Genomic DNA, 19792 nt, shown 5'->3' on the forward strand with positions numbered 1-19792 from the left:
GTTTTTGGTGACATGCTGAATCTACAAACACTCATAAGAAATAAGAGGCCTTTCGTGCCTTCTTTGTAATGACATTTACGTGCCTGTCCCAGGACAGATCCTCTGATATTTTGACACCAAGCTACTGAGCCTCTCTACCTCTATTCCCCTAATGAGGACTGGTTCATGTACCTCTTTCCTGTAATTGATAATCAGCTGATTGCAAACCCTCACATTCCACCTCCCCACACAGACAGGCTCCTAGCTGGCACAGTCCCACTTTCACAGTTCTCACACTTGCAATCAAATCCACCATCAGTAACACCTACTTTCCCACTGCCCCCCTCCCCCCACAGACAGACAGACAGACACACACACACACACACACACACACACACACATAACCCCCGTCTCTATAACTCCCTATACCTCAACCCATCTCTGTAACCCCCTCCAGCCCCTACACACTTCCAGACATCCCACCTCTCCCAGAAGTTCCAGGACTCTCCTGCATATTGATAGCGGCTCCCTGACGCCCGCAAATTATATACAATATCCCGGAAATCGAATTTTTTGAGAGTGAGTGAGCGAGAGGGAGAGGGAGAGACAGTGAGTGAGTGAGTGACGGACGTAGTGAGAGAGTGACAGAGAGAGCATCCTGATTGATCTCTCTTTGTGCTACGTAGACCTATCAGTTTTCCCTGTGGGCGGGCTTTACAGTCGACCTCTCTCTCTCTTTCATTGGCCATCAGTTCAGTTTAGTGTCCTGCAGCGCCATGGTAGAGTGTTCCAAAAAAAAAGAAAATATAAAACGTACGTCACCCCAGACTACACTGAAGTGTACCCCTACCTAATAGGGGTCAAAAATAATGACAGTGTTGCTCGCTGCCCTGTTTGCAACAGTGACTTTTCTATTGCCCATGGTGGGTTAAGTGACTGTAAAAGACATGTTGAGGTGAGTCCTGGATTATGTCCCAACTAACCTTGAAGGACTGGTGCCAGCCTACAAAAGTTTGCCAGTTGATGAGTTCTGGGGAAGCTGTCCAAAGTAAAATCCGTGAGCACAGGGCAGTTGAGATTCAAAGAGCTCTGCCAGTTGGTGAAGCTGCTTTTGGTGCTGCCAAATTCTAATTGTGATGCAGAAAGGGCACTCAGCATGGTGCATCACATTAAGACAGAATTCAGAAGTCAGCTGTCTCACAAAACACCTGTGAATCTGATGTCTTGCAAAATTAACAAATTCATTGACACAGACTGCTATGAGGTTGAGACTTCCGGTTGAGACCTCCCTGAAATGAGTTTTTGCAGGGTGGGATGTCTGCACTTCCCTATCTCTGTAACCCCATCCAGCCCATACACCCCTCACTGTCTCTGTAACCCCCTCTGGCCCCTACATGGCTCCTTTTCCTTAAGACCCTTTTCAGCTCCTACGGTCCTCCCCATCTCAGTAAAACCCCTGATCTCTACATCCCTCCCTGCCTCTGTAATCCCTATCCAACCCCAACACCCCGCCCCATTTCTGAGACCCCTTCCAGCCTCTACACTCTTCCCTACTTCTGTAAAACCCCGGTCCCTACATCCCTCCACATCTCTGTAACCCCATCTGGCCGCTACCCATCCCCATTGCTGTAATCCCTCTCCATCCCCTACACCCCTCCCTGAGAACTCTTGCATCCTCTGCACCCCTCCTTGTCTCCGTGACTTCCCCCAGCCATCATCACCAGCACCTACACTCGCCTTCATCCCCTACGACCAAGCTTCCGGTCGTTCTCTCTGACATTGTTCGGGGTAAGCACCCCGCAATATTGTTACTGCTGAAACTGTTCCTATTGATGTTACGATAAAGCAGGGCAGAGAGAGACTGAAGACACTATTTAGCTCCTCGTGTGGTTCATCAGCAAATGAGATCTCATCTGGTCAGAACATTATCCCTCTCTAGATGTCCTGCACCTGGTATGGAAACACCCAGGAGTGGAAAAGTCTACAGAAAATGGTGGATGCAGCTCAGTCCGTCATTGGCAAAGGGCCCTCCCCACCATTAAGCACATCTACAAGGAGCACCACCACAAGAAAACAGCATCCATCATCAAGAATGAGCACCTCTTCATCTTTGGAATGCTCTCATCTGACTACTGCTATCAGGGAGAAGGGAGGTCCCACACCACCAGGTTCAGGAGCAGTTATTACCCCGTAACCATCAGGCTCTTGAACCAGCGTGGATAACTTCATTCATCTCAATACTGAACGGATTTCACAACCCATGGACTCACTTTCAAGGACTCTACAACTCACATTAATATTGTTAATATTTGCGCAATTTGTCTTCTTTTGGACATTGGTTGTTTGTCAGTCTTTGTTTTTCATAACTTTTATTGTATTATTTTCTGCAAATGCCTGCAGAATATCAAATCTCAGGGTAGTACATATAAGTACTTCGATAATATATTTACTTTGAACTTTGACAATTAATGAAATCTTAACTGGTACATTACCTCCAACCGGAAATCAATCAATGAGTTATTTTCAAGCCTATTACCCCTATCCACCAATCAATGATATCTTGTTAGGGATTTTAGCCCTGTCCATCAATAAATCAACCAATGAGATCCGGTCTGGTCTAATATTACTCCCACCCGCTAGCTCCAATTGGTCCCCAACAAAAGTCTTTCATCATTAAGTGTTGGTATTCCCAGTCAGCTCCCATGCCCAACATCCCCTGACTAGGAGAAAATCCCAATCTGCCTACACGCTGCTCAAAGTGATTCTCTATAACAGTAGCTCTCCCTTAACCCAGAGGGGCTCCCTGCCCTGGAGCTTGGAAGTGGGCCCCGAGTGCCGTGGATCAGCTGACTCTTACCTTCCATGATGGCGCTGATGAGAAGCAGGAGCAGGATCCCACGGCCTTCCCCACCCAGCATGTTCGGCAACATGATCAGAACGGCACACCGGTAGTACGCCGAGATGCTCCAGCCTAACCCCATGACACCTGAACATACAATGGAAGTCATGGAAGGAATAATTCCACAAAGCCTGCTACAGGAGCAGATGGTAAACTGCCTGTGACTGCATTCGGCTCATAGAAGAAGATTCAAGAGGAAGAAAGAAGCATACTTAAGGTTTAGAAAGAAAAAAAAATCAGACAGAGCTCTGGAGAGTTATAAGGTAGCCAGAAAGAAGGGACTGAGGAGATCTAGAAGGAGAAATGAGAAGGCCTTGGCAAATAGCATTAAATAAAACCTCGAGGTGCTTTATACGTACGTGAAGAACGGGGGAGCGAGGGCAGAACTGCTCAGGGGTAAAAGGGGAAACACGAGCCTGGAGTTGGAGGAGATAGGGAGGTCCTTAATGAATACTTTGCTCCAGTCTTCACCAGTGAAAGGCACTTTGATGAATGCGAGATCAGCATAGAGCAGGCTAAAGTATTCGAGCATGTCAAAGCTAAGGCTTTGAAAACATTGGGATAGATATGTCTCTGAGGTCGGACGGTTATACCTCAGTACAAGAAGTGAAGGAAGAGATTGCTAGGGTGTTGACAATGATTTTTGCATCCTCACTGGCCTTAGAAGAATTACCAGAAGATCGGAGGATGGCAAGTGTTGTTCAAGAAAGGTAACAGGTATTCAGGGATAATCGTGGGAATTACAGGCCAGTGAGTTTATGTAAGTGGTGGGCAAACTAATGGAGAAAGTTCTTAGCAACAAGATCTACGAGCATTTGGAGAAGCATAGTCTTATTAGGGGCTGTCAGCAAGGGCAGCATCCATCATGATGGACCCCCATCACCCAGGACATGCCCTCTTTTCATTACTACCATTAGGGAGAAGGTACAGGAGCCTAAAGACACACACTTAATGTTTAAGGAACAGCTTTCTGAAAAGTCCATGTAACAATGAGCACTATTGTCACTATTTTTATACTATATATTGAAATACTAATTATGTTCTTGTATGTTCCATATACAGCGGATTTCAGCTAACTGTGACACAGCAGGACTATTTTGGCCCAACTAAGTAGCTGCCTCAATTAGACAAAGTTTCATTGAAATAGTTAAAAAAGTATAGAAAAGACAAACTGAGTAACAAATTAATGTACTATTGAAAGTATATGAAAGTACTAAAAAGGATAATGTATAGTACTTTGCAAAGTACTGCTGTCACAAAACAACAAATTTCACAACATATGTCAGAGTTGATAAACTTGATACTGATTCTGATACATCACTTACTGGACAATCCATACAGAATATAAATCTTGTGGGCCTCATAAAGGTCAAGCCGGTCCACGACGAGGAAGTAGAAACCTGAAATACATAATTAGTTTTGCAGTGCGTTAGTCCTTCATTTCTGAGAAGGTTGATTGTTCAAGTCTCACTCTACTGCCATAGCACCGAGAGAGCTCCACAGGGTTGAAGAAATGACTTATCAATTACGACATGGCTCCATTAATTGGGTGTAAGAAAAGCCTGGGGGGGTATTTCCAAGAGAGGGGGGCTAGGGATGTTTGGGGAGAAGTCCAGGAGGTATTCTTCCGGGTCCTGAGGACAATAGAATCCTAGTCATAGAACAGTACAGCAGGAATAAGGCCTTTCAGCCCAATACAGTGCCCACCAAACTAGCCCCAATTTCCTGCATTCGGCTCATATCCCTCCAAGCCCTGCCCTCCGCATACCTATCCAAGTGCTTCTGAACTGATACTACCACACCTGCCTCAACTACTTCCTCTGGCAGCCCATTCCATACACTCACCACCCACTGGGTGGAAAATACACGCAATTGATGTAGAAGGCAGCCTTTACTGACTGTATTTACTGAGAAAATGAATATAAAATTTAATTCAGAAATCTAATAGTAAACATACCATCCCTCTTCTGGTAGTATGTGATAAGACGGGGTAAGAGGATCTTCACTCTGTGTCTGACCCCGGGAGTGTGTGATGGGACGGTGTAGAGGGAACTTCACTCTGTGTCTGAGCCCGGGAGTGTGTGATGGGACGGTGTAGAGGGAGTTTCACTCTGTGTCTGACCCCGGGAGTGTGTGATGGGACGGTGTAGAGGGAGTTTCACTCTGTGGCTGACCCCGGGAGTGTGTGATGGGACTGTGTAGAGGGAGCTTCACTCTGTGTCTGACCCCGGGAGTGTGTGATGGGACAGTGTGGAGGGAGCTTCACCCTGTGTCTGACCCCGGGAGTGTGTGATGGGACAGTGCAGAGGGAGTTTCACTCTGTGTCTGACCCCGGGACTGTGTGATGGGACAGTGTAGAGGGAGCTTCACTCTGTGTCTGACCCCGGGAGTGTGTGATGGGACGGTGTAGAGGGAGTTTCACTCTGTGTCTGACCCCGGGAGTGTGTGATGGGACGGTGTAGAGGGAGTTTCACTCTGTGTCTGACCCCGGGAGTGTGTGATGGGACTGTGTAGAGGGAGCTTCACTCTGTGTCTGACCCCAGGAGTGTGCGATGGGACAGTGTAGAGGGAGCTTCACTCTGTGTCTGACCCCGGGAGTGTGTGATGGGACAGTGTGGAGGGAGCTTCACCCTGTGTCTGACCCCGGGAGTGTGTGATGGGACGGTGTAGAGGGAGTTTCACTCTGTGTCTGACCCCGGGAGTGTGCAATAGAATGGAGTAAAGGGAGGCTCATTCTGAGTTTGACCCCGGGAGTCTGCAAAAAATAGGTCCCTACTAAATCTTTCCTCTCTCATACTAAACATATGCCCCTTAGTTTTAGACTACTCTACACAGGCAAATAACTCCACCTTATCTATGCCGCTCACAATTTTATACACTTCTGTGTAGTTGCCCCTCATTCTCCAGTGTTCCAAAGAACAAAGTCTTAATTCCACACGCTCTGGTTAGGCCACACTTGGAGTACTGTGTCCAGTTCTGGTCGCCTCACTATAGGAAGGATGTGGAAGCACTGGAATGGGTACTGAGGAGATTTACCAGGATGCTGCCTGGTTTAGAGAGTATGCACTATCACAATCAGAATCAGAATCCTTTATTATCGCCAAGTATGTGGACACATACAGGGAATTTGATCCCAGTTTCCCTGAGCTCTCGCTGTACAGAATCAAAAAGCAAACAAAACAATAGTGCAAATAATCATGAACTATATACAATGAGGTGGACTTGGTTTATAATAGACTAAAATTCAAGTGGTATTAAGACTGATGGCATACGGAAAGAAACTGTTCCTGTACCTATGGGTCCTGGCATACAGTGATCTATAGTGCCTACCAGAAGGAAGGAGTTGGAACAGGTGATGTCCAGGTTGTGATGGGTCTACAATGATGCTGCTTGCTCACTTCCTGACTCTAGATGCATATAAGTCCCAGATCGAGGGCAGCTTCACACCAATAATTATGATCAGAGATTAAGGGAGCTAGGGCTTAACTCTCTGGAGAGAAGGAGGATGAGAGACATGACAGAGGTATACAAGATATTAAGAGGAATAGATAGAGTGGATAGCCAGCACCTCTTCCTCAGGGCACCACTGCTCAATACAAGAGGACATGGCTTTAAGGTGAGGGGTGGAAAGTTCAAGGGGGATATTAGAGGAAGGTTTTTCACTCAGAGTGGTTGGTGCGTGGAATGCACTGCCTGAGTCAGTGGTGGAGGCAGGTACACTAGTGAAGTTTAAGAGACTACTGGACAGGTATCTGGAGGAATTTAAGGTGGGGGGTTATATGGGAGGCAGGGTTTGAGGGTCGGCACAACATTGTTGTGGGCCTGTACTGTACTATTCTATGTTCTATCTTCCTATCATGAAATGGGAATCCAGGGACAGGGAAAAGATTTGGAAATCGACAGGATAGAGTGGCCAAAGACTAGACCACTCCTACCCCAGCAAAGGCAAAAAAGAAGGCAAGGAGTATTTCCCCTTGACGTCACCTACCAATACTAAACACTGCTCCAGTCCCAAAGCCGAAGAAAATCTTGGAAAACCGGAATTCTGAGGGCTCACTCCAAAGGAAACGATTGAATTTTGAAGGACATAAAATGCTGAGATAACTCTGGATGGCTGCAAAGAAAGCAGTGAGAATTTAAACAAAGGCCCCACGACACTATCCCAAGATGGGCATTGAATGGGCTCTTTCCACACTGTCCCATCACACACTCCCGGGGTCAGACACAGAGTGAAGCTCCCTCCACACCGTCCCATCACACACTTCCAAGGCCAGACACTGAGTGAAGCTCCGTCTACACCACCCCATCACACGCCGAGGGCCAGACATACAGTGAAGCTCCCTCTACACCAGGTGTTCCCAACCTTCATCAAAGAGCACAAGAAGTGTGTCCATTTGGGTTACCTGTAGAAATCAGTGGCAGCACAACACTGCATTCGCAACGCCCATAGGATTGACTTCAATGGCACAACCTACTGTGTCACGCCAATAGCTTTTGGGACCACCTAGTAAATAAAGTCATTGAAATAAAACTAGAGGAAAAGAATTTTAACAAAGATGGAAGGTCTCATTCAACATAAGAACTGGAACTTGATCGTTAGCAAGGTGGGAGAGTGGCAACCTAATTGGATGAGGACAATCCAATCAGGAGGGATGGAATATGAGAGTATAAATACCACCAGACTAGATGTGCCCAGGTATCATCCCTGATAACGATGGCTGAGTTTGTAATCAAAAGGTCGGTTATGATGTACCTGGCTGGAAGCTCGAGACACAGAGTGAAGCTCCCTCTACACTGTCCCATCACACACTCCCGGAGTCAGACACAGAGTGAAGTTCCCTCTACACTGTCCCATCACACACTCCCGGGGTCAGACACAGAGTGAAACTCCCTCTACACTGTCCCATCACACACTCCCGGAGTCAGACACAGAGTGAAGTTCCCTCTACACTGTCCCATCACACACTCCCGGGGTCAGACACAGAGTGAAGCTCCCTCTACACTGTCCCATCATACACTCCCGGGGTCAGACACAGAGTGAAGCTCCCTCTACACTGTCCCATCACACTCTCCCGGAGTCAGACACAGAGTGAAACTCCCTCCACACCGTCCCATCACACACTCCTGGGGTCAGACACAGAGTGAAGCTCCCTCTACACTGTCCCATCACACACTCCCGGGGTCAGACACAGAGTGAAGCTTCCTCTACACCGTCCCATCACACACTCCCGGGGTCAGACACAGAGTGAAGATCCTCTTACACCATCTCATCACACACTACCAGGAGAGGGATAATTTTTGAATTAGACTTTATATTCATTTTTACAGTAAATACAACCAATATGCACTCTACATTGATTCATTGTATCATCAACCCAACACATTCTCTCGCAATGCATTAACTTCGCTCTCTCTTCTTCCTTACAGAACACACACGTGGCTAATTTAATTTAATTTTTATTTAGGGATACAGCACAGTAACAGGCCCTTCCAGTCCAAGCTGCCCAATTACACCCATCTGACCAATTAACCTACAAACCCGTACTTAGTTGGAATGTGGGAGGATTCCAGAACCCGCGCAGTCCGGTGGAGAACGTACAGACTCCAATAGAGTTTGAACCCTGGTCACTGGCACTGTAAAGCAATGCAATCACCGTTATGCCACCATGCCTTCCCTGTGTTTGAAAGGCCGTTACATTTGGTGCTTGGTTTCCAATTATGGCAGGACACTAAACTGCTCTTATTGATTTCATGAAACTTTATCCATCAAAATATATACAGGAAATATACAGTCATTTATATAGAGATTCAAAGCAGGATAGGCCACGTCAGCCCAACAGGTTCCATCGCACAGCAAGCTACGTTTTAAAACTTCCAGTAAGACGGCAGCCTGCTCAGACGCAGTGGCCCCTATGGGGCCAATCAAAAGTACCTTTTACAGTTGCTGGACATTAAGAGTTACAGGTGCTGAAGGTCTACCTCACCAGCAAGTTGATCGTTGGTGGAGAAACTGAAGGAGCTGTACTTGGTGCGGACCGTGACGCCGCCTGTACCAGATGCTGTTGGTGCGTGAAGGTGGTGCAGACTAACATAGGCTGATCGTCTCAGTCCCTTTTCTTGTGACCACAAGGCCATGTTGGATATTGTTAATGTGGAACGTTGTGAGTTCTATTCACTGGTTTACTGGCAAACAGCAGGGGAGCTGCGTGACATCGGTCATAGTAAGGACTAGGCCTCTAGCTGCAATGTCGCCTATTTGCAACTGCCCAGGAAGAGGCGTCAGTCAGGATCTCCACTGCTGTGCCGGTAGCAGTGTGGTGTGGCATTCACGCGAGAGACGATGCTGCCCCCCAGTGCCCGCTCGGCAGAAAACAAGACGTATTGTGTTCGACTGCTGCAACATTCACGGACTCAGGGACTCGGACTATGAATTTTTTGTGTGACTGCATTTTACTGCTATCTTATACATGCTTGCTAGCTTATATCACTTTCTAAATTAAGTATGTTTACTATCTTAAATGTTACATAAATATAAATGTGCCTTGTACTATGTATGACTGTTGGTACTGTGTTTTGAAACTTGGCACTGGAGGAACACTGTTTTGTTTGGCCATATTCATGGATATTCATGTGTGGTTAAATGATAATTAAACTGGAATTTGAACTAATCGCAAGACGACTTACCAAGTTAACCTACCAGCCAGTATGTCTTTGGAGTGTGGGAGGAAACTGGGGCATCCAGTGGAAACACACACGGGGAGGACATACAAACTCGTTACAGACAGTGGAGACAATTGGGCTCTGAACTCTAGAATGGCCCGTGCTGTAACAGCATCATGCTAACCGCCGTGCGACCGTGGCATCATAGTTCAATCAGGTCAATACACAAAGCAGCAGGGCCACTCACGTCACCACTTTGAATGGCTGCTCTAGGGGCTGTTACTAGGACCCTGCCCGTCAGTGTCCAGTAGGAGAGGGACCCTGCATAGCAGTCCTTCTCCACAGTCTTTGCATTGGCTGCACCAAGATGCAGTGCATGCCTCAGCACGTACTCCAGTAGTCTGGAGTGTGCTAAGTCAGCTGCTTTCTCTCATGGTCATCTTGTAATTCAAGTTTTTAAAGTGGAGGTTAAAGTGTTCTACGAGTCTGTGATGGCCAGTGCTATTGTTCTACGAGTCTATGGTGGCCAGTGCTATTGTTCTACGAGTCTGTGGTGGCCAGTGCTATCATGTTTGCTGTTGTGTGCTGGGGATACAAATTGACAATAAACTGGACTGGTCAAAGAACACTGATGCTGTCTACAAGAAGGGTCAGGCCCATCTCTATTTCCTGAGGAGACTGAGGTCCTTTAACATCTGCCGGACGATGCTGAGGATGTTCTACGAGTCTGTGGTGGCCCGTGCTATCATGTTTGCTGTTGTGTGCTGGGGCAGCAGGCTGAGGGTAGCAGACACCAACAGAATCAACAAACTCATTCGTAAGGCCAGTGATGTTGTGGGGACAGAACTGGACTCTCTGACGGTGGTGTCTGAAAAGAGGATGCTGTCCAAGTTGCATGCCATCTTGGACAACGTCTCCCATCCACTATACAATGTACTGGTTGGGCACAGGAGTACATTCAGCCAGAGATTAATTCCACCGAGATGCAACACAGAGCGTCATAGGAAGTCATTCCTGCCTGTGGCCATCAAACTTTACAACTCCTCCCTTGGAGGGTCAGACACCCTGAGCCAATAGGCTGGTCCTGGACTTATTTCATAATTTACTGGCATAATTTACATATTATTATTTAACTATTTTTGGTTTTATTACTATTTATTATTTATGGTGCAACTGTAACGAAAACCAATTTCCCCCCAGGATCAATAAAGTATGACTATGACTATAGGTCCTTGATTAATAAGGGTGTCAAACGTTATGGGGAGAAGACAGCAGAATGGGTTGAAAGGGATATAAATAAGCCATGATCAAATGGCCTAATTCTGCTTCTATCTCTTTCCCATTCCTCCCAGTGCTTTCTGTCTCTGTAGGACTCCGGGCTGATTGGAGAGGGATTTGGGGGTTTGGAGTAAGGTTAAAACTAAATGGTTTCATACTGGGGGGGGGGGGGGATGAAGGCAGAGTGTGGTGGGGTTGGGGTGAGGGGAGGGAAGTCCCTTCGGAGAAATCCCCTTCTGAGGAATGCCAGCTCAGATGTTTCCTATAGTAGAGGGAGTCTAGGACCAGAGGGCACAGCCTCAAAATAGAAGGATGGCCCTTTAGAACAAGAGATGAGGAGGAATTTCTTCAGTCAGAGAGTGGTGAATCTGCGGAATTCATTGCCATTGACAGATGTGGAGGCCAGGTCATTGGGTATATTTAAAGTGGCGGCTGATGGGCTCTTGATTATTAAGAGTTACAGGGAGGGGCAGGAGAATAGGGTTAAAGAGAGAAAATAAATCAGCCATGACAGAATGGCAAAGTTGGCTCGATGGGCAGAATGGCCAGATATTCTGTTCCTATATCTTAAATAAATAACTAGAAGACCAACAAATCTCAGGCAGACCAAAGTGGAATTTGAGCATCTTTCAACAGCACTCAGTGGTTCACGCCAAATCCTACACTTAGGTAACAGAGAGTATTCTGAGATCAGAGACGGTTACAGAAATAAGGAAATATTGCAGGGGCCAGAGTGTGTAACAAAAAGAGGGAGAATATTGGGGCCAGTGGGGGCTACAGAGACAGGGCAGGTTGTTGAGACTGAAGGGGGTTACAAAAACAGGGAGTGGTGTAGGGTCCAAAGGGTGTAATGGGTATAGAGATGGGTTACAGAGATAGGGAGGGGTGTAGGGGCCAGAGGGGTTATGGAGTCTGGGAGGGGTGTCAGGTCCAGCGGGGTTATTGAGTGGAGGAGGGAAGAATACTGGAGGGAATTTGAACACAAGGAGAATCCTGGTGCTAGAAACAATATAGGTGATGATAAAGACTGGACTAAATTCACAGGCTGTGACAACATACTTGTATGTGGCTGCTTTGGGAGCTTTGGTTTTTGAACTTTTTCTCCCTCTGCAGGTTCCTCCATCAATTCTTTTCTTCCTTTCTCATCACTGCCTCGCCTCTTCCTGTGCGACTCTCTTCTCCTTCTCTCTCCACTACCCCTCCTCTTATCGCTCTCCCTCCTCCCTTCACCATTCCCACCCTCCTCTCTACTTTCCATCCGTGTCTCATTCTTGCCTTCACCACTCTCTATCTCCTCTCTGCTCTCCCTCCGTCTCTCACTCCTCCTTTTACCATTCTCTCTTTCCTCTCTGCTTTCCCTCCATTTCTTCCTTCCTCCTTCGCCACTCCCTACCTCCCCTCTGCGATCCCATCTCTCCCTCCTTCCTTCACCACTCCCTACTTCCTCCCTGCTCTCCCTCCTCCCTTTGCCACTCCCTCCCTCCTCTCTACTCTCCCTCCTCCCTCTGTTACTCCCTTCCCTCTCTCTTCTCCCTCGGCGACTCTCTCCCTCTTCCCTCTTGTCCTCTCTGCTTTTTATGTTCTCTGTGTGATGCCTCAGTTTCTTATCAGGCATCTTCACTTTACTCTCCCCTGTTCATCCTCACTAGCTTGCTGCTTGCTTCTCTCTTTGCGATCTTCCTGCACAGACCTGCACTCAATTCTTGCTCTTCTACTTCCCCAAGAACTCTGAAGACAAAAGAAATTCTACACCCCATCATCTCTCCAGAACCTTCCCATTCTCGTATCAATGGTCCCTTGTGACCTAAACGATTGCAAGTTCCTTTGTAACTATGTCACTCAACAATAAAGCAATTCAACCACTGGAAACAATTCATCTGTAGTCTCCATTTCTCCACAGTTCTGCATGTTTTAATTGTTTATTCAGTTCGCTTCAGAAACTTAACCTACATTTAGCGGCCACTTGTACCCTGTTCACCAATAACGGGCAAAAACTCAATCAATAAAGGCATGTAGACAATGCAAAGAATGGGAAAGAAATGTGATCTAAGTGACTTTGACCATGGGACAATTGTTGGTGCCAGACCGGGTGGTTTGAGTATCTCAGTAACTGCTGATCTCCTGGGGTTTTCACTCACGACAGTCTCTATAGTTTACAGAAAATAGTGTGAAAAACAAGACATCCAGTGAGCCTTGTTAATAAGAGGTCAGAGGACAATGGCCAGACTGGCTCAAGTTGACAGGAAGGCGACAGCGACTCAAACAACGATGTGTTACAACAGTGGAGTGCAGAAGACCATCTCATAATGCACAACGCATTGAACTTTGAGTGGATGCTCTACAGAGGCGGATAACCACAAAGAGTTAATACAGTGGCCACTGAGTGTATTTACAATCACAATGCACATAACTATTCTTACCCTTAGCCATTAGGCTCTACAATGAGTCAAACTATAGGCAGGTAATTGATGACCCCCCCACCCCCACCCCCCAGACTGTTAGGGGTAACTTTTTTTTCTTTCTTACTTCTCTTCTAATATTTATATATTTGTAAATCTGTACACTTGTAATGCTACTGTGACACTGTAATTTCCTTTGTGATCAATAAAGTATCTATCTATCCATGCAACAGACATCAAAGTTGTTGGTGAACGCAGCAGGCCAGGCAGCATCTCTAGGAAGAGGTACAGTCGAGGTTTCAGGCCGAGACCCTTTGTCAGGACTAACTAAAGGAAGAGTTAGTAAGAGATTTGAAAGTGGTTGGGTCAGGACTAACTGAAGGAAGAGCTAGTAAGAGATTTGAAAGTGAGAGCTAGTAAGAGATTTGAAAGTGGGAGCTAGTAAGAGATTTGAAAGTGGTTGGGTCTCGGCCTGAAACGTCGACTGTACCTCTTCCTAGAGATGCTGCCTGGCCTGCTGCGTTCACCAGCAACTTTGATGTGTGTTGCTTGAATTTCCAGCATCTGCAGAATTCCTCCTGTTTGCATCTATCTATCCATCCTCCATCCCCCCTTCCCTCAGATCCAGTGTCAATTATCCTTCTGATCACTGACCCCCAGTAAAAAGTTTGTGCTTCTTTACTTTATTGAAAATCCTCAAGATTTTGAACATGTCCAGTGAAATTCTCTTAGGTTGTCTCTCTGTGGGACAGAAGGGATCATTTCTACAGATCCCCAAGATCTTTCTATCGACTTCAGACCCTACTGTTGGAGCAGGGAAAGATAGGAACTTTGATAGTTTTAAAATTATGTTGAATTTTAAGGAAGTACAGATGATGCACACACAATGATTGAGGAACAGCTTCTTCCCCTCCATTAGCAGTTTTCTGAATGATCCAAAAACACATAAATACAAGAGATTTTGTAGATGCTGAGTTCCTCCAGCACTTTTTTTGCACTATTTATTTTATAATTTATAGCAGTTTTATGTCTTTACACTGTACTGCTGCTGCAAACAATTTCACACTGTACAGTACAAGGCAGTGGCAATAAATCTCATTCCACGGGGATGAGTTATTGGGCAAGGCACTAAGTTCAGGAAGTCATGTTGCAGCTTAATAAACTGCATCTGGAGTATTGCATTTGTTTCTGGTTGCTCCATTACGGGGAAGGGTAAAAGCTTTGGAGAGGGTGCAGAAGAGGTTCGCCAGGATGCTGCCTCAATTAGAGGGCATGAGATATAAGGAGAGGTTGGACAAACCTGGGCTTGCTTTCACTCGAGTGGTGGAGGTTGTGGAGAGACTTGACATGAGTTTATGAGGAGCATAGACAGACAGCCGATACCATTTTCCCAGGACTGAACTGTCTTAGTACTGGAGTACATTTAAGGTGAGAGGGGATAAGTTCAAAGGAGATGGGTGGGTCAAATACTTTTACAGAGAATAGTGGGTGCCGGGGTGATAGTAGAGGCAAATATAATAGAGGTGTTTAAAAGGCTCTTAGATAAGTGCCAAATATTGTGAATGGAAGGATATACATTTGCGTAGGGACTAGTTTTGTAGGTTTTCAATTACTAGTTTAATTAGTTTAACACAGCATTGCGGGCCAAAGAGCCTGTTTCTGTGCTGTAATGTTTCAGGTTCTGAGTGAGGGACTATTTGGAGAGGAGCTCAGTCAGTCACCTTCAAGAGCTGGGAACAAGAACACATGAGTGCCGAACACTCCCAGGTACAGTACCAGTGCTGGGGTGACTGTCACATTGCAGGAAGGACAGCACTGAGAGGGGGGCAATGCCGTCGGAGTGCTGTACTGTATTTTTTCTTGAAACTGAGACAGAGGAGAGATTTTGTTCCTCACCACTCCACCATACATGGAGGTATGCCTCATCAGAATTGGCAAACACATTTAAATACCACCCTAACCCATTATCTTGGGCATTTTTATATCAGTCACTGAAAATTAAGTGAGGAAGGTTAACACTATGACCTGAAACATGAACCTTTTCAGCGGCCTGATAGCATAGCGGCTAGTGCAACTGCTTTACAGCATCAGCCATCACTAATCCGGGTCTGACTCCCATCGCTCTCTGTAAGGAGTTTGCACATTCTCCCTGTGTTTTCCCACATTCCAAAGACATACTGTATGGTTAGGGTTAGCGAGTTGCTGTGTTGGTGTCGGAAACAATGTCAACACTTGTAAACTGGCCCAGAATATCACAAACAATGACACAAATGGTACACTGGATGTTTTGATGTACTCCTGACAAATAAGGATAATCTTTAAAATTTTCTTTTTTTGTTTCACTCTTCATAGACGCTACCAGATATTCTGCATGTTTCCAGCAGTTGGTTCCATACCAATTCTGATTTATTCCTCTTGTGCAATCATAGTATTTTTATGTCTTGTACTGCAATGAAGCAAAGTTCATGACATAAGTCATAGAAAAGTACAGCACAGAAACAGGCCATTCAGCCCATCTAGTCCATGCAGAAATAATTTAAATTGCCTACTTATATTGACCTGCACAGGACCATATCCCTCCAGGAACCTATCCAAACTTCACAAACATTGAAATCAAGTTTGCATGCACCACTTGTGCTGGCAGCTCTCTCCACACTCTCATGACCCTCCGGATCCCCTTAAACTTTTCACCTTTCACCTTAACCAATGATTTCTGGTTGTTGTCCTAACCAACCTCAGTGGAAAAAGCATTTAAGCTATCTACTGCCCTCATAATTTTGTACGTCGCCATCAAATCTCAATCTTCTCAATTATCACATATGATTCTGATGCTTATAGTTCATACCTTCTAATCCAGGCAGCATCCCGGTGAACCTCTTTTGTACCCTCTCTAAAACCTCCACATCCTTCCTGCAGTGGGACAACCAAAAATGCATGCAATTCACCAAGCGATGCCTAACAAGTTTTATATATAACACAGAAATATTAGTCTGACTTGAACTGTCACACTTAAGCTATTTGGTTTCAAGCCATCAGAGATAGTCCCCTGTAATTATTCAAGTGATGAGGGTTTCACAGGCTGAGCCAGAGTTTATTTCCCCAACTCTAGTTATCCCTGAAAAGGTGGTGGTGGCCTTCTTGAACTGCCACAGTCCTTGAGGTGTGGGTGTGCCCACAGTGCTGTTGGTGAAGGAGCTCCATGGTTTTGACCCAGTAACTATGAAAGAATGACAACTTTAGTTCCTTTGCCATGGGCAGCATTTGAGTAAAGCTTCTCTACACTTTTTCCACTTTAATGGCACCTTTCCTAAAAGACAAACAAAACTGTATGCAGTGCTCCAAGTGCAGCCCAATGACCTATTTGTGTTCCTTGTGTTCCGAATACCCTCATGCACAAATTAGCAATGGGAAAATAATAGCAAAAGCCCACAAATAAAATTCAGCAGAAGTGGTTGAGGCAGGTTCGATGTTGTCGTTTAAAGTTAAGTTGGATAGATATATGGACAGGAAAGGAATGGAGGGTTATGGGCTGACTGCAGGTCGGTGGGACTAGGTGAGAGTAAGAGTTTGGCACGGACTAGAAGGGCCGAGATGGCCTGTTTCCGTGCTGTAATTGTTATATGGTTAAATTCAAGATTCAAAGTTCAAGATGAATTTATTATCAAAGTCCATATATGTCACCATATGCTACCGAGGTTCATTTTCTTGCAGGCATTCACAGTAGAAACACAAAACAATCAATGAAAAACTGCACATGACAAAGACAACCAACCAGTGCACAAAAGACTACAAATTATTAATAATAATAAATAATAAATATCAAGAACTCGAGTTGTAGAGTCCTTGAAAGTGAGTTCATAGATCGTGGTATCAGTTCGGTGTTCAGGTGAGTGAAATTATCCCCTCTGATTCAAGAGCCTTATGGTTGAGGGGCAAGAACTATTCCTGAACGTGCAGGTGAAAGACTTGAGGCTCCTGTTAATGATGGTGACGGCTGGTTCTTCAGGAGGGAATATCTCCATCGCCCTAGGACGTTTCTTCCTGCCTGCACGGCATAGTGAGGATTGGTGCACGAGGCCCAGTTCCACTCCGTGAACTGGGAGACATTCCACAATGGCACAGCGAGCAGCGACGACCTCAAGGCTGTGGGTTCAGTATCGGAGTTTTCCTTCTCCTAGACAAACTGCCTGGCAAGGCTAACGAGTCCATTTGGAATTGTTTGGAATTGGAGTTGTCTTTCTCCTAAGCTAACTGCTAGCCAAGGCTGGTGAGCCCAACTTGCCTGCCCAGTTATACCGTTGGACACTCTGTCACACACTGAGACAGCAAATTCAGTAAGAACAGGGACGCCACGTGAAGGCATTGCTTTGGGCACAGTCGTGTAGGGGAGGCCAATATGCAAGCCAAACAGAGCCCTGTGGTGATCACTTACACCTGGAAAGGAGGGGTTATGGAAAATACTTCACTTCCTTAAGTGAGTCCAGCCCAGGACTCACCCATCCACTGAGGCTCCTTCTTAATGGCAGCAGTGACAAGACAGAAAGGTCTGGGTGATGGATGCTGCTTTGCTGAGATAATGCTCCTTGTAGATTTGCTCAGTGGTGGAGAGGGCTTTAGCCATGATGGACTGGGCTTGGAGATGAGACTACAGATGATGGAAATATAGAAATGACGTTACAGCTTTTTGGGCGTGGCTCTATAGTTACACCACCCGGAGGCTTCACAGGATGAGCCAGCAAGTTGCGTGTTGCTGCAAAGGAAATTTAGAACTTCTCAGAACCCCTGTTGTCATGCCAACCAGAAACTTTTGGGTGATAACACTACCAGCCAATCACAATAGATAATTGATCAAGAGGTTATCAGTTAATAACTTTACACACTGGAATTCTGTAACAGCTCTATCAGTTCTGGAACACCGACTGGCTTCAAACACAATAGAACAACAGAGCAGCCACTGCTATTCGAAATATAACAGAGGCAAACATTCAAAACAAAGGTAGGAAAAACCTTTCATTTTCCAACACAGCAGGAGAGAGAGTTCAGTAAAACCAGACATTCTCCAAAGATCAAAGTTCAAATCCAACTTGACAGCTGTGGTAATGAGTGTAAAACTAGACAGCTGTATGAACATCTGGAAGGAACAGCATTTTAGTCAGCTCCAGGCCAATCTACAAGTCTGGATGCAAAGAACAAACTGCTGGAGGACCTCAGTGAGTCGAGCAGCATCTGGGGAGATAGTTGGGGGGGGGGGTGCTCAACGTTTTGGGCCGTTAGGACGAACCCTCAACCATCCACCTGCTCCAAAGATGCTGCCTGACCCAGCAGTGGTTTGCCTTTTGTTCCGTGTGTTACTCATTAGGCTGCTCTGGGGCACTTTCACCACACAGACTGCAGAGGTCCAAGGCAATTCACACTGACCTGCTCAAGGGCGGGTGGTTTTGTCAGCAGCAACCAAAATTATTTAATGTGATTTTGTTCAAAAGCCTTGAATTGCCATTTTATTCATTTAATTTTGAGCTAAACAGCTCTTGAGAAGATGGACAACTGCCATCTTGAACTCCTGCGGTCCATGTTGGGGAAGGTAGTTGCATTCACAGTGCTATTGGGGAGAGGTCTCTGGGATTCAGATCCAGCAAAGGTGCAGGAATGCTGATGTATTTCCCAGTCGGGATGGTAGACGGTAATGCTCCCCTTGGCGGGAGAGGAGAGGAGCCCGGGTGAGTAACTGTGCCTCTGTGGTGGAGGGAGGGAATGTTTGGGGATAGGGGTGAGGGTGGATGGGAGGATGCTGATTGAGCTGGTTGCTAGTGGTGTTGAGACTCCTGAAAGTTTGGAGCCACTCTCACCCAGGAAACTGGGGAGTGTCCCATTACACTCCTAACCTGTGACCTGAGATAGAGGGATGGGGGAAGAGGTAATGTGGCAGATGTTGATTATGTGGACTAACTCCACCCAGAGTGTTGGAGAGTGTGCCATCACACTCCTGACATGTGAATTGTAGGCAGGGTGGGGGGGGGGGGTAATGTCCCATCACACTCCTGACCTGTGCCTAGTAGGCAGGGGGAGAAGTAATGTGGCAGATGTTGAGTACATGGGTGGAGGAAAGGCCTTGGGGTGTCAGAAGGCGAGTCACTCAGCACAGGATCCACAACCTCTGACCTACTGTTGTAGCCCCGGGGTTTGGGGTCAGTGATGATCCCCAGGATGTTGACACGGGTGGGGAGATTGGGCAATGGGGATGTGTTTTCCCCTTCCCAGGGATATGGGCCGGGAACTGAGCCCTGGCTCTGAGGACACGATGGGGGAGACATTGGAGTGGCCATCCTGAGAGGCAGGATTTATGAGCATTCAGAGAGACATAATATGATTAGGAATAGTCAGCATGGCTTTGTCAAAGGCAGGTCGTGCCTTAGGAGCCTGATTGAATTTTTTGAGGATGTGACTAAACACATTGATGAAGGTAGAGCAGTAGATGTAGTGTATGTGGATTTCAGCAAAGCATTTGATAAGGTACTCCATGCAAGGCTTATTGAGAAAGTAAGGAGGCATGGGATCCAAGGGGACATTGCTTTGTGGA

At 46.2% G+C, this 19792-nt stretch overlaps 1 protein-coding gene across 1 annotated transcript in view; it reads right to left on the reverse strand.

The window, feature by feature from the left end:
• dcst1 (DC-STAMP domain containing 1) overlaps positions 1–2960 on the reverse strand; it is a 52560-nt gene extending 49600 nt beyond the window's left edge. Inside the window, exon 1 of the mRNA XM_072251694.1 lies at positions 2837–2960. Coding sequence (XP_072107795.1) covers positions 2837–2960 — 124 coding nt within the window. The remainder of the gene's footprint in view (positions 1–2836) is intronic.
• Positions 2961–19792: the final 16832 nt, after the last annotated feature.

This window comes from Mobula birostris, chromosome 2 (assembly GCF_030028105.1).
Source record: "Mobula birostris isolate sMobBir1 chromosome 2, sMobBir1.hap1, whole genome shotgun sequence".
NCBI lineage: Eukaryota > Metazoa > Chordata > Chondrichthyes > Myliobatiformes > Myliobatidae > Mobula > Mobula birostris.